This window comes from Polypterus senegalus, chromosome 11, assembly GCF_016835505.1.
Source record: "Polypterus senegalus isolate Bchr_013 chromosome 11, ASM1683550v1, whole genome shotgun sequence".
Classification (NCBI taxonomy): domain Eukaryota; kingdom Metazoa; phylum Chordata; class Cladistia; order Polypteriformes; family Polypteridae; genus Polypterus; species Polypterus senegalus.
In genome coordinates this window covers 38169492-38184635 of record NC_053164.1, presented here as the reverse complement: position 1 = coordinate 38184635, position 15144 = coordinate 38169492, and the positions used below count along the sequence as shown (strand labels likewise).

Below are 15144 nucleotides of genomic sequence, written 5' to 3'. Positions count from 1 at the left end.
CTTTCAAAAGCCTCTGGTAACAAGAGATCAGCCACTCTTCTGTATCATTTGACGATGATGACCCTAGCAGTGGTTCGCTGGAGTATCAGGATTTTAGAGATTGCTGTGTAACCCTTTTACAACTGATATAGTTCAGTAATTTTCTTTCTTCTCAGGTCTTCTGGAATTTCAATTAACTCATGGAGTGCTTTATATATATATATATATATATATATATATATATATATATATATATATATATATATATATATATACACATATACACACACACACACACACACACAGTACAGGCCAAAAGTTTGGACACACCTCCTCATTCACTGTGTTTTCTTTATTTTCATGACCATTTACATTGGTAGATTCTCACTGAAGGCATCAAAACTATGAATGAACACATGTGGAGTTATGTACTTAACAAAAAAAGGTGAAATAACTGAAAACATGTTTTATATTCTAGTTTCTGCAAAATAGCCACCCTTTGCTCTGATTACTCACACTCTTGGCATTCTCTCAATGAGCTTCAACAGGTAGTCACCTGAAATGGCGCAAGGGAACGATGGGAGCACTAGAACTCTGCTCACATCATGTCACTTCGTACCACAAGCAGCAAGTAGTAAGTCTGTGATAAGCAGAATACCGCTACACTTTCCACTCACGGGACGGAAGGACAATCCCGACCGCTTTTATGTAGAAGGATATACATATATACACACGCACGCACGCACACACACACAGGGGCTTTGCCCCCTGCTCGCTTCGCTCACCAAACCCCATTTTTGTTTTTCCGGATACACACTTTTAAGACTTTTTTTTTTTCTTTGAATTGTTGCTATTTCATTACTTTCACTTTTATTGCAGAACTTCTGTAAAAACACTTTTTGGAATCTTTCGAGTCCCAATGTGCTGAATCTTTTTAATGAGGTCAGTGAGTCATGTGTTTAATGATTCAGGATAGGTTTCTCTGTTTGGAATTTCAGCACAAATAAAACAATCTACATCATCAGCAGTTAATAATTTTTTTTGCAAAGTAACCAATAAACGCATGCGAGGTAAACTCCGTTTTTGAAAATCTCTTGACTTAAACTTCAAAGCCTTACAATATTTACATACTTCTGACATATCACCTATGTCCATATATTCGATCACTATTCGCCTTTTTGTTATTTCTCCGAATAATAATTTCTCTTTCTTTGCGCTAATGCGATGTTTACTTTCTTTGTTTTGACACTGTCATTTTTTGCTGCTTTCATATTCTATATCTTGCTCTGCATGTCTTTCGTGCCTACATTTTTTTTTTTAGTCTTTTGAATTCCAGTTTTCATATCTCTAACCTGCTTTGCATGTGTTTGGCCCCCTTGTTTTTTAACCTCTTTATGTCTTTTTACTTTGTTTTCTACTCTGTCGTTTATTTCTGACCTTGCTTTATCGTGCTTTTGTTTCAATGACACCTGGTCCGTGGTGATTATTTTCCCTTTTACGAGTAATAATTTCCATTTGTTTGCGCTACTGTGATCTTTACTTTCTTTTTTTATAGTTTCTAATTTTCCTACTTTCATATTCTTTAACTTTCTCTACATGTGTATCACGCCAACTTTTTTTTTTTTTTTTTTTAAGACTTTCAAATTCCACTGCTTTCATAAACTCTAACCTGCTCTGCATGTGTATAGCGCCAACTTCAGGATTGGACATGCTTTTTTTTTCAATTCCACTTGTTCTGGGCTGATAATTACTTTCCTTATTTTCTGAATTTGCACCTAGATTATTCTTTTTCTTTTCTGTCTCTCCAATGCTTTTAAGTCTCTTAACTCCGCACTGCTTTCTTCTTCGCTTAGTCGTCGATGTTTCATCTATAACGTATTGTCCTTATACACTTTATATATTATTATATATAAATATATATATAATATATTATTATTATATATATATATGAGAGACATTCATTACTCATGGAAAAGTAGGTCTCCAGACTCATCAACCTAGCTCATTTAATTACCTCATCAATCTTACATTACATTCCGTGATCTCATCCATTAAATTTCCATATCTCACTGTAATGTCTTCTACTGGCACTGTGCTGACTTATAATACTGTTAAGTATTTTTGTCATACCAGCCCTCAAATTTCCCCTCTTTCACACTATTAAACAGGAACATACAAGGGACAAAGCTATTTCTTTCAAACTTGCCTAGCAGTCCATTTCTTAGATAGTATAAAAAGGGGAAAAAAAGCAGAAAGTTATTTCCCCAAAAAGCATCCTCATCTGCTTTGACAAGCTCCTATTTAAAATCCCCCAAAGCTTTATTAAGTCTAGCTGATCTGAAACAAAATCTTCACAAGTAGCAAGTAAATACAGAAATTTAGAAAGCAAGATGACAAGTCAGTCAAGGATATAGGGATAAAAATGTGGGAAGGAGGACTCCTTACAGGTGAGCTCACACTGTTCAGTCCATGACTTACCCATGAATGCTCCAACATTTCCAATTAGACTGAAGAGACAGCTTTCTGGAGGAAATGAGCCACACTTGCTGCACCAGAGGAAAGAAGCAGGTATTAGTCATATACTACCTATTCCTCAGTGGTTTAATATAAAAACCTTAAATGCCATAATACTTCCAAAAAACTTGTGTTTTAACCATTAGTACTTAATAAACTATTAAATAACAGATCCAAAAATGTATACAGCATGTTAACAGTATACAGTAACTCATTCTGAAGGACTGTTGTATTGGCAGAAGGTGACAGCATATGCCAGAATATTTTAAAATAACAGTAATAATCAGAAAAATATAATGTCTTAAAATACTGGGCTCCTACCTTCTCTTTCTCAATTGCTTATTTGTGTTTGTCAGTTTATTCATCTTATTTGATTTGCTTTAATATTACCACTGTGAACTGTGTTTGTAAGACTTGTAGCATGTTACCATATGCAGAAAAATGGCATTAAGAGAAACCTTTAAATATGACATGAACAGCGATATCCTGATTATTTCATATTTATTGCTCCTAGCCAAAGACTGTTATTATTTTTCACTTTATTAGGCTGACACTTGGAAAGAGAACTTTGAGGACTTTCAAAGGCACTCTGAAGCAGAATCCATATTGGTTGTATGTTTAACTGTAACACATAAGGGTGATGTTTAAAGTCCATTACACTTGGACTTGCCATCTACCTGGCCATACAGGTTTTTAAATGTCTACAAATAAAAACCTCCAGAAAGAGATTGGCTTTTCACAAGCCAATCAATGCACACAGCCGTTAAAGAATAGACATAACCTAAGACAGCAAGCCACTTTTTATTTGGGATGCTGGAATGAAGCATTTCTTTCTACAAAAAAAAAACTAGCTCCACCTCTCTATTGGATGTAGTTTTTGTTCTGGGTGATTGGAGTGATGCAGTAAAAAGTTTTGACAATTTCTTTGAATAATCATAACGTGTTCCAACTAAGTGTGGTGCAGCAGGAAACTGTTTGGTATGGACCTTTTTCACTGCTGCACCGAGAAACACAGATGCAACGGAGTACATGCGTTAGTGGAGGTACTGAACAGCGAAAATGGACAGAGAACATTCTGAAACTGAAACTGTAACAGACGATAAATCTGAACATTATGACACAGAAGAACCTTTGCTGAAAAAAGGAGCCATGTATGTTGTCTGGAATACTGTTTCAATACTACTGAATAATACTGCAAGCCAAGTTGTACTTGTTTTATTTTTTTTTCAATACTGTGTAATGTACCTGGGTATTGTAGAATAGTGTGATGACATGTTGAATTTATTCTGGACGTTTCCACTTTAATCTCGATGCTTATGTCGACAATAAAGTCGACATGTTGAGTTTATTCTCGTAATTTGTCATTAAAGTAGAACATCGTAAACTAAACTTCATTTTAAAATGAATATTTAATTTACTAGATTTTCTCAAACCCCATCATAAGTTATGTAGCACATTAAATGCTTTGTGTTAAGTGTTCCCTGAGCCATGGTAATCACTACGTGCTTCTTAAACTGTCATTCTAAATGTTCAGGGAGCAGGAATATAAAGAAATTAATGTATTCTGTGAGGTAATCGCTGCCTGCGCCTCCTCTTCGTGCAAGAGGAAGTCAGTTTAAGAAGCGTGTAGCGATTGACAACTGGGTCGGGGAACACTTAACACAAAGCATTTAATGTGCTACATAACTTATGATGGGGTTTGAGAAAATCTATTAAATTAAACATTGATTTTAGGATGAAGTTTAGTTTTACGATATTCTACTTTAATTACAAAATAAACTATGAGAATAAAGTGGAAATGTCGACTTTAATCTCGACATATGCTACTAACGCTGACAGAAATCGTGCCAGCCATGCACAAGCGACTGAAGAAGCTCAAGCAGCCGCAAATGCAGCACGAGTTGAAAGAAATCGAGCAGCCCGTGCCTTGCGGCGGCCGAAAAGGTCTATTTTAACCACAAATCAGTGCCATGATAACAAAATCATTTCAAGGACTTAACAAAACAATTCTTTGCAAAGTATGGATTTCACAAACGTTGAATTTGTAGCCCGATTCAATCGGGCTCCCAGTCGCTAGTTATCAAATAAATCTGTGCAAAATATTACCTCTTCATTCTCTTACCTAATGAGAGGTATATCCTGGATTGTACAACAGCTTTTTGGGAATCCACGTTTAGAGGTATCCTCAGAACAAGTCACATTATAAGACCTAAAATATAAAATAGTTATTAAATTAAAACATTCCATTGTAAAGAAAAAAAAGGTTAACACACAAATAGCCACATTAAACAGAAGTGAATTCTCTTAAACAAGTGTAGTCAGTCAGTCATTATCCAACCCGCTATATCCTAACACGAGGTCACGGGGGTCTGCTGGAACCAATCCCAACCAACACAGGGCGCAAGGCAGGAACAAACCCCGGGGGCAGGGCGCCAGGCCACTGCAGGGCACACGCACACACACACCAAGCACACACTAGGGACAATTTAGGATTGCACCTAACCTGCATGTCTTTGGACTGTGGGAGGAAACTGGAGTACCTGGAGTGCAAACTCCACTCAGGGAGGACCCGGGAAGCAAACCCAGGTCTCTTTACTGTGAAGCAGCAGTGCTACCACTGCGCCACCATGCCGCTAAACAAGTGTAGCTTGCAGCAAATACATACACAGAATATGATTATGCTTTAAAGGGGTTTGCAAATATGTATTTTTTGCTGTATTTACAGTTGTGCTTGAAAGTTTCTGAACCCTTTAGAATTTTCTGTATTTCTGCATAAATATGACCTAAAACATCATCAGATTTTCACTCAAGTCCTAAAAGTAGATAAAGAGAAACCAGTTAAACAAATGAGACAAAAATATTATACTTGGTCAATTATTTATTAAGGAAAATGATCGAATATTGCATTCGTGAGTGGCAAAAGTATGTGAACCTTTGCTTTCAGTATCTGGTGTGACCCCCATTTGCAGCAACAACTGCAGCTAAATGTTTCCGGTAACTTCTGATCATTCCTGCACACCGACTTGGAGGAATTTTAGCCCATTCCTCCGTGCAGAACAGCTTCAAATCTGGGATGTTGGTGGGTTTCCTCACGTTAACTGCTTGCTTCAGGCCCTGCCATAACATTTCGATTGGATTAAAGTCAGGACTTTGACTTGGCCATTCCAAAACATTAACTTTATTCATCTTTAACCATTCTTTGGTAGAACAACTTGTGTGCTTAGGGTTGTTGTCTTGCTGCATGACCCACCTTCTCTTGAGATTCAGTTCATGGACAGATTTTTCTTTAGTATTCTCTGATATAATTCAGAATTCATTGTTCCATCAATGAAGGCAAGCTGTCCTGGCCCAGATGCAGCAAAACAGGCCCAAACCATGATACTACCACCACTATGTTTCACAGATAGGATAAGGTTCTTATGCTGGAATGCAGTGTTTTCCTTTCTGCAAACATAACGCTTTTTATTTAAACCAAAACGTTCTATTTTGGTCTCATCCGTCCTCAAAACATTCTTCCAATAGCATTCTGGTTTGTCCACATGATCTTTGGCAAACTGCAGACAAGCAGCAATGTGTTTTTTGGAGAGCAGTGGCTTTCTCCTTGCAACCCTGCCATGCACACCATTGTTGTTCAATGTTCTCCTGATGGTGCACTCATGAACATTAGCCAATGTGAGAGAGGCTTCAGATGCTTAGAAGTTACCCTGGGGTCCTTGTGACCTCGCCGACTATTACATACCTTGCTCTTGGAGTGATCTTTGTTGGTCGACAACTCCTGGGTAGGGTAACAGTGGTCTTGAATTCCTCCATTTGTACACAATCTGGCTGACTGTGGATTGGTGGAGTCCAAACTCTTTAGAGATGGTTTTGTAACCTTTTCCAGCCTGATGAGCATCAACAACTCTTTTTCTGAATTTCACCTTCAAACTAACTGCTAATCCTAGAGGTTCACATACTTTTGGCACTCACAAATATGTAATATTAGATCTTTTTCCTCAATAAATAAATGACCAAGTATAATATTTTTGTCTCATTTGTTTAACTGTTTTCTCTTTATATACTTTTAGGACTTGACTGAAAACCTGATGATGTTTTAGGTCATATTTATGCAGAAATATAGACAATTCTAAAGGGTTCACAAACTTTCAAGTACAAATGTACATATTTCCCACCAAAATTTGTCTTGCATTTAGCCACAAATATAAAGGTATTATAGCCAGCAATGGGAATATTAGAAGAAAAACAAATGTAAAAAACCACAGACAAGCATTCCAAACAAGACAACCATTAAATCTTTTATATAACCATGAACTTTCCAGAATAATCATGTAGAACTGAATTACTATATGTATTTATTTTTATAAATATTCAGACATGATGGGAAAAAATAGGCATCTAACAAGCAACAATATGCTGTGTTAGCTTCTATCTATTACATTGGTATAACATCATCTTCTCTAAACCAAGTCACCAAGAACTCAACCACAGACAAGAAACTTCCATGATCCTGCCAGACCAGAGACTCGTGTTCTGATAATGTGTTGCTTTCCAACCAGTGGTTTATTTCAACAACTTACATCAGCATTAAAAGTCAAGCTAAGATGTATTTTTCTCTAAGATTCAAGTGTTCTTCACTCTGATGCTTGTTTTGAGGTGCAAGTGAATTGTTTTGGGCTAGCAATAAGCTGGAAGAAAAAAATAACCTAGATTTCTGTGAGCATGTGCCCCTTGATAACAACAACAAGTTAATTAAGAACTTTTAAGAATGATTCAATATTTATCCATGTCTGGAAGGAAACATGTATGGCTTACCAACTATAGTAACAGATTTTTAACCCCCACACAAGTTATGCACAGTATTCTTTATTTTCCATCATGTACCAATAATACCAAAATAAGAAGTGCCCAGTACAGCAGAATATGCATAAACAGCCATCTAACATATTCAATACAGTATTCCCTCCTCCATCGCAGTGGTTGCGTTCCAGATCATAGCCCCCCCGCAATAGGTGAAAATCCGCAAAGTAGAAACCATATGTTTGTATGGTTATTTTTATATATTTTAAGCCCTTATAAACTCTCCCACACGGTTTATAAATATTCCCTGCACAGTTATACAGCATAAACCCTTTGTATTCTCTTAGATATTAGGTAAGATTCATTGAAATTATGTATGTAAACACACTGTTTATATACAGTAAAACCTAAATATTATTTTAAAGATATCGAGTGTCTCCGATATCACATGTTACAGCCATTACAATAGACAGGCCACCAGCAATAAATACTTACAATGCAAGAAAAATTGTATACAGTAAATGTGTGTACAGTGATACTAAACGTACGTACATGTACTAAGTACTGTAAGTAGAAAATTAATTATAGTTACTCACCAACAATGACACAACGACTTGTCCAATAACGATGAGTATAGTTTTACTGCACAACAAAGGAGAGCGCTACAGCTCTTCTAAAGGAGCCTCTTCAGGCAACTGTATATCACCGCCGTTGTTCTTCTTCCGGCAGACTTCAATCCAAATCCCTAAAGCAGATTCCATCCAGACTACTGCCTTATTACATCCACTTACAACTCATTTTGTACCCTGGTTAAAAGGACACTGCAGCCGTAGATCTTATATTCCTTTCCTATTTTTTAAATAAAAAGAATCATGGCCTCATTGAAGCAGTACAAGGAGCAGATCGTTTTGAAGCCATAATGAAGGGCTTGACTATGCACAAAGATAAACACAAAAGAGCACAAAAGTTAACTCTTTACACAGCGAAACACGTTGATGCAGAATGAGCGAGACAAGACTTCCTGGTTAACATCGCCTTCAGCACACAGGAACTTAACTGCGTGCACTGATTGGTTAGCTTCTCAGCCATCCGCCAATAGCGTCCCTTGTATGAAATCAACTGGGCAAACCAACTGAGGAAGCATGTACAGAAAGTAAAAAAAAAAAAACATCGTCCGCAGAACCCGCGAAAAATCCGCGTTATATATTTAGTTATGCTTACATATAAAATCAGTAATAGAGTGAAGCCGCGAAAGTCGAAACGCGATATAGCGAGGGATTACTGTATACCTAAACACAATTTGTTTTGTTTATAAAGTCAGCCTGCACTCCATTCAAAAGGCCAAGACTTTAATTTATGCGGGGACGATTGCAGTTCGGTGCGAAGACGATTCTTCATGTTGTCAGTTTGCACACTCTCGATGGTCCGGGATTTTTTGGCTGATTTTCTATGTAATAAACTTAATAAGTTATAGTGTAATGAAAATTGTAAGGGGAACTTGTCAGGAAACTCAAATAAACAATTAAAAAAAATCTGTCTGGATCAAGAAAAGGTAAACTTATTTTTGAAAAGGCACTCTGTTCATGGTCTGATCAGCAAAAAACAGAACAAACTGAAAAACATCCATTACATTGTCAAATGTTAAAGATTCCTTTAAGTATAATCTAATTTCTCATTTGAGCAAATCTGTACACAACCTGATTATTCTTGTTCCCAGCGACTAGCCTGTTATTAGACGGCAACCTATTATCACCAATGAGGAAGTGGAGCCTGGAGGCTGAAGTGGCTCTGAATGACTGCTTCCAAATGACAGAATAGGAAATGATGTGTGAGTCAATTGGGGACAATTCTCAAGGACTCGGGGCATCACAGACTATATTAACTTCTGCGTTAGCACATTGGTACTGTACCTACAAAAGACAGTATGTTGCTTTCCAAACAACAAGTCCTGGATTACAAAGAAGCTAAAAGGTCTCCTGAATGAGAAAAAGATTGACCATTCAAATCTGGTGATAAAGAGGCTATGAAGGATGTACAGCATGTGCTAAAGAAAAAGCTGAGTGAATGAATGAAGCTTACAAAGCTAAAATAAAAAATAAACTCACTCTGAATAACATGAAGAATGTCTGGAATGGATTGGATAAAATTACTGGACTTGAGCAATCCAGGGATCAAACGCTAGAAGGGGATGTGAACAAAGCGAACACCCTGAGACAATTTTTTAATAGATTCTCTCTCCCAGTGTCACCTTCAGTCACTGATCAGTCTCAGAGAAGCAAAAGAAAAAAAAAAAACAGTTGGCAGCTAATTTTCTTTTTTGTATAATGAATGTCTCAAACTTTCACTTTCAATCAAATCCAGGAATGTGTTTTTGAGATTTTGATGCATTTGGATTATTTATTGAAGGTGGTGTTTTTACTCCAAAATACATCGAAATGACCTTTCTTAGCAGATTCCTTCTGACCTAGATGGAATATCCAAATGTCTGCTTTTCAACTATAATAGTGTTTTTGTTAGTGAGGGAGTCTACTTTACATTATATATATACTGTATATTATATACAAATGCACACAGCGGAGGAAATAAGTACTGAATGCATCAACATATTTTTCAGTAAATTTATTCAATGAGGTTATTCATTTGAAATTCTCACCAGACATTGGTATTAACTCAAGAAATTCACAAATAGGCTGGGAGACACAGCAAGGATTAGATTTTTTTTCCCAAATTCAAATAATAACAGTTACCCACTAACTTATAAAAGTTGTGTTAAGGATTCTTCCAGCATCCCTAAGCAGGGTAAGTCTATGTGCAAGTAGTGTGGTATAGGCAATTACAATCAATTTGTCCTGCTCTACTTTAAGATTAGCTAGAACAGCAGTACTTAAGCTTGTCCTAACTCAGAAGCCACATTAACAAAAATATATAAGAGTCGCAAAACATCCCTTTCCTCCCTGAAACGGCTATGCATTTGAGAATAAGGATAACAACATGTTTTTAAGGGATGAAAATCATGATGCAAGAACTGTAATTTATTATCACTACAGCCACAACTTTCTACATTACTGGTAGTGTTTCAGTATTATTATTAAATGATTTTCACAACCCATAACAGTATAACATACAGCATAGCTCATCATCCTTGCTAATACCTGAAGGTAAAAAACTGACATCACATTGCTGATGATTTTTTACAGTCCAAACCAGAAACATATTTTGCTCAAACAACACAGGAACTGCTCCCTTCTTCAACAGTCGCCACATTGTCTCAGATCCTGGCTCAATGAAAATCCTCTTTTTTAAAATGTCCGTTACAAACTCTGGTATGGGGACTAATCATAAAGCTCTGTCTCCAGATAGCGATGATCCATTTAGATAAAGTTTCTGCATTGGAGGGAAATGTATGAGAACTAATTACCTTGTTGTAATTACTAGAAGGTCGACAAAGATACACAGCAATGATCAGCTATAGAGCTATCAGTACGCTGAAACAAAACTTTATTTCTCTACCACTCTTATCACTAAACAAAAATCACAACTGTAGTATGGACAACGAAGTGACTGATGTTGATGAATTAATATGAAATGAATACTGCTAACAATGTTTTTCTTTATTATCTTTTTAAAGTTTTTTTTTCTTAAGTAGACTTAAGACTTAAAAGAGCAGCAATTGGACATTGAAGAGATGCATGTGGCTCACGAGACACGGGTTCAGTATCACTGATCAAGGTTATTATAGTTAACGAAAACTAAAATTAAAATTGAAACTATTATTAAAAAAACATTTTTGTAATCTGAAATAAAATAAAAACGAAAGGAAAAACTAAAACTAAACAAAACTATTAAAAGTAACTGGAAAATAATAATTTACTAAAAATAATTTTAGTTTTCATTTTTAAATGAGTATTCTTGCTGTTAGTTTTTACCTCTTATATCTTTTAACTGTAAAACAGAAACTCATCCACAACGAGCCGCCCACACATTTTCATCCAGTAAATGGCGGCTGGTGACAGAGGGTGGGTGTTCACACAACATTTGTGGTGACACAGCAAGCTGAATATGTGCATAAAGCCTGTGGGATAGAAAGCGATTTACATGCCATCTTTCTTTGCATTTGTTGTATATCAAGATGTAATTCAAATGCCTGAAATGGGAATGTGCTGACCAACAAAAACTTTACTGTATGGACAGAAAAATCACGAGTGAGTAACATTTCAGTTTATTTCTCAGGTGCCTGCTTTTTGTTGACAGTAATTCACCTGCCACTTCGCACACGAAGTACATAGAAAGTATAGTAATCATGAAAAAAATTTGAACTCGAGATTTTGATGAATCTTGATGTTTTAGACCTCCCAGAGTCCAAAAATACAATTTTTTGGAATTATGTCTGTGTGTGTGTGTGTGTGTATATGTATATATATATATATATATATATCTATAGATATATATATATAGATATATATATATATATAGATATATATATATATATATATATATATATATATAGATATATATATATATATAGATATATATATATATATAGATATATATATATATATAGATATATATATAGATAGATATATATATATATATATATAGAGATATATATATATATATAAAAAACACGATAACTCAAAAACGCAACTAAACAGATGAATGAAACTTGGCATGTGGTTGTTACACCAAGATCTGTATTAACTTTTGGGTCAAATCCATTAACTGGAAGTGGTACTTTACCTGAACACATACTCGATTTTTTTCTTATTCATGCAGATTCAACTTTACTTTTATAATAATTGTTCAATATATTATTAATTTGATTTGATTTGCTGTTGATGGTTCGTTAATGTACATAATTGTTGTGATGTGAGATTTTGCATATAAGTTGATAAAAAATTTGTATGTCTTTATTTAAAATTTAGGCAAAACTAAGTCAGGAAAGTGAAAGTTGGGGGAACTGCTTGAAACAAATGTTTCTCAGCTAGAGTCTCTCGTCCCCCGCACAAAGCCAGGTTGCCTAACTGCCAAGCTTTACCTCAATCAATGGTTTTGGGGGATGGCAGGTGTTAAGATGTTCTATTTCCCCATTGGTCTGAAGTATGGCTGTTTGGAATTGGCTTGTATCGGAAGCCTTTAAGTACCACGAAATTTGCTTGGTTAGCCTCACTCTCTCTCTCTCTCTCTCTCTCACTAACATTTGATGAAAGAGCATCACTCTCTCTTACCAAACTGATGAACTGAAAGGACAACACAATGGAGAGCACAGCTCGGCAGCCATATTGAAACAGGCATGCGGCCTGTTCTGAAGAAAGCAGACCACCAATGATGCCTTAACTAGAGACATTTTAAATAACTAACAAGTCTGTGAAACTACACATCACCATTTAATCAGGGTGTATGGTTGCCAATATTCAAATGTACTTTGCATATTGTTATTTATGAATATTATCAATAATACACTGTTTAAATTGTAACATAATTCCTGCTTGTCTTTTACTACACCTAACTGCCTGAGATTATAGATGTAGGAGGGAAGGTAGGGAGAAGTTATATACTATAATACCTTATAAACAGTGGTAAGTCTGGGAGTTCTGAGGAATTCTGACAAAGGCTACATATTAATAATACAATAGGGGAAAGTAGAGCAATATATTACTCTACCAAGACAAAACAATCATAATATAATCATTGTCTTGTGGTTTACTCCTCAAATATCCACCCCCATATCTGAGTAAACAAGAAAGTCTAGGGGAGACCACTCCCAATTTTTGAAAATAAAACGGCATTGATCGAGAGACTGACTAGGTCTCCATTGCTGACCAATCACTTTTGCTTTAAAAGCATTGTTTAAAAACAAAGCCAAACAAACCTTGTAAAATTGTTTCCATTCTATTGTTTCCACTGAAATACAGGTAGGTAGGCCTGAGAAGAAATCAGAGATCAGTATGGCTGGTAGAAAATAAAGCCCAGGATTTGAGATTTATTATAAGCACATTGTCGTTGGAGCAGGATATGTTGTGTGGTGTAGACATTTAGAGTAAAAAAAAAAAAAAAAAATCCTCACACCTTAAAATTCACCTAAATTACATTACAAATTGACCCATTCTGGGCAATAAAAGGAAAAGAAAAAAAGTACCAACAGGCAGCACAGATTTGTTCAGCACAAATGACATACAAAATATTTAAAAAAGTATAAAATTGTTCATATTCAGTATCTGTTTTTGATTATGCATGTTCTTATCCAACAAAAACAAAATGAAATAGTAAAGTGTGTTGTGTAGTGTAGTAAGCTTTAACTAACATTAAACTCCAAACCCGTTAAGTGTACAGTTCTGTCTCATTGTGACACAAAAACTAAACTCCATAGTAGCTCTCTAACCGTACCCTAATTACTAAAACTGAAACTAATATACATAAAAATAAAATAGAAATGTCTTTGTAAAATAAGAGCTAAATTAAAAACTAAAAATACACGATGAAGAAAACTACTAAACTGAATTTCCAAGTAAGGTCAGAAAAAATATAGAAATAAAAACTAATATAACATGGCAAAACTACAATAACCTTGCCACTTATCTAGAAGTACTATAGTATTAATGGGTTAGGAATGATTGTGACACCAAGGCTATCTGACAAGTATTTAAAGATATTTGTTCAAAACAATGTTCATTTTGTGCATTCCCAAAACATTTGGCTTAGGGATGCTGGAGGAAGATTGCAATGTTCACAGGTTGGATCATAACCTGGATACATTCTAGACAATTTTAAAAGGAATATAGTGTGATCGATGAAAGATTTCATGTTGAATTATTAAGTGTCTTGCACGTGCAGCACGAGACTGTATTGTAATTATGGCTGCATTTCACACTCAATTAACCTCCTTAACGTTAGACCCGAGTGTTATGCAAAAACAGTGCTAAAAGCATTAGTCCCAAGTATCACTTGGGCAACTATACAAATGTGTTTTGCGTAAGCGTCAGAATTGAGGATCACTCGGGCTGTAAAAGTGCTGTCAGTGCTGCCATTATTTGGGGAAAGTATGTCTGAGTGAAGGTTTTCACTAATTATGAAATATCTGCACTTTACCAATAATGATGACTTTGATTAGAATCCCCTTTCTGCACCCAAAACGAAGAAAATCTGAAAGATATACAGTTAGGTCCATAAATATTTGCACAGAGACAACTTTTTTCTAATTTTGGTTCTGTACATTACCACAATGAATTTTAAATGAAACAACTCTGATGCAGTTGAAGTGCAGACTTTCAGCTTTAATTCAGTGGGTTGAACAAAAAGATTGCATAAAAATGTTAGGCAACTAAAGCATTTTTTAACACAATCCCTTCATTTCAGGGGCTTAAAACTAATTGGACAATTGACTCAAAGGCTATTTCATGAGCAGGTGTTGGCAAGTCTGTTGTTATGTCATTATCAATTAAGAAGATAAAAGGCCTGGAGTTGATTTGAGGTGTGTTGCTTGCATGTGGAAGATTTTGCTGTGAACAGACAACATGCGGTCAAAGGAGCTCTCCATGCAGGTGAAAGAAGCCATCCTTAAGCTGCGAAAACAGAAAAACCCATCCGAGAAATTGCTACAATATTACGAGTGGCAAAATCTACAGTTTGGTACATCCTGAGAAAGAAAGCAAGCACTGGTGAACTCAGCAACGCAAAAAGCCCTGGACGTCCACGGAAGACAACAGTGGTGGATGATCGCAGAATCATTTCCATGGTGAAGAGAAACCCCTTCACAACAGCCAACCAAGTGAACAACACTCTCCAGTGGGTAGGCGTATCGATATCCAAGTCTACCATAAATAGAAGACTGCATGAAAGTAAATACAGAGGGTGCAC

At 35.8% G+C, this 15144-nt stretch overlaps 1 protein-coding gene across 5 annotated transcripts in view; it reads right to left on the bottom strand.

Annotated features, from left to right (window-relative positions):
* LOC120538851 (transmembrane protein 150A-like) overlaps positions 1–15144 on the bottom strand; it is a 50313-nt gene that overhangs the window by 18406 nt on the left and 16763 nt on the right. For all 5 annotated transcript variants that reach the window (XR_005635524.1, XR_005635525.1, XR_005635523.1 and 2 more), the window contains exons 4-5: positions 4616–4702; positions 2458–2525 (exon numbers count right to left, since the gene is read on the bottom strand). Coding sequence is in view for 2 of the 5 variants with exons in the window: in XM_039768406.1 (XP_039624340.1) it covers positions 2458–2525; positions 4616–4702 (155 nt within the window). In the remaining 3 variants the exon portion in view is untranslated. The remainder of the gene's footprint in view (positions 1–2457; positions 2526–4615; positions 4703–15144) is intronic.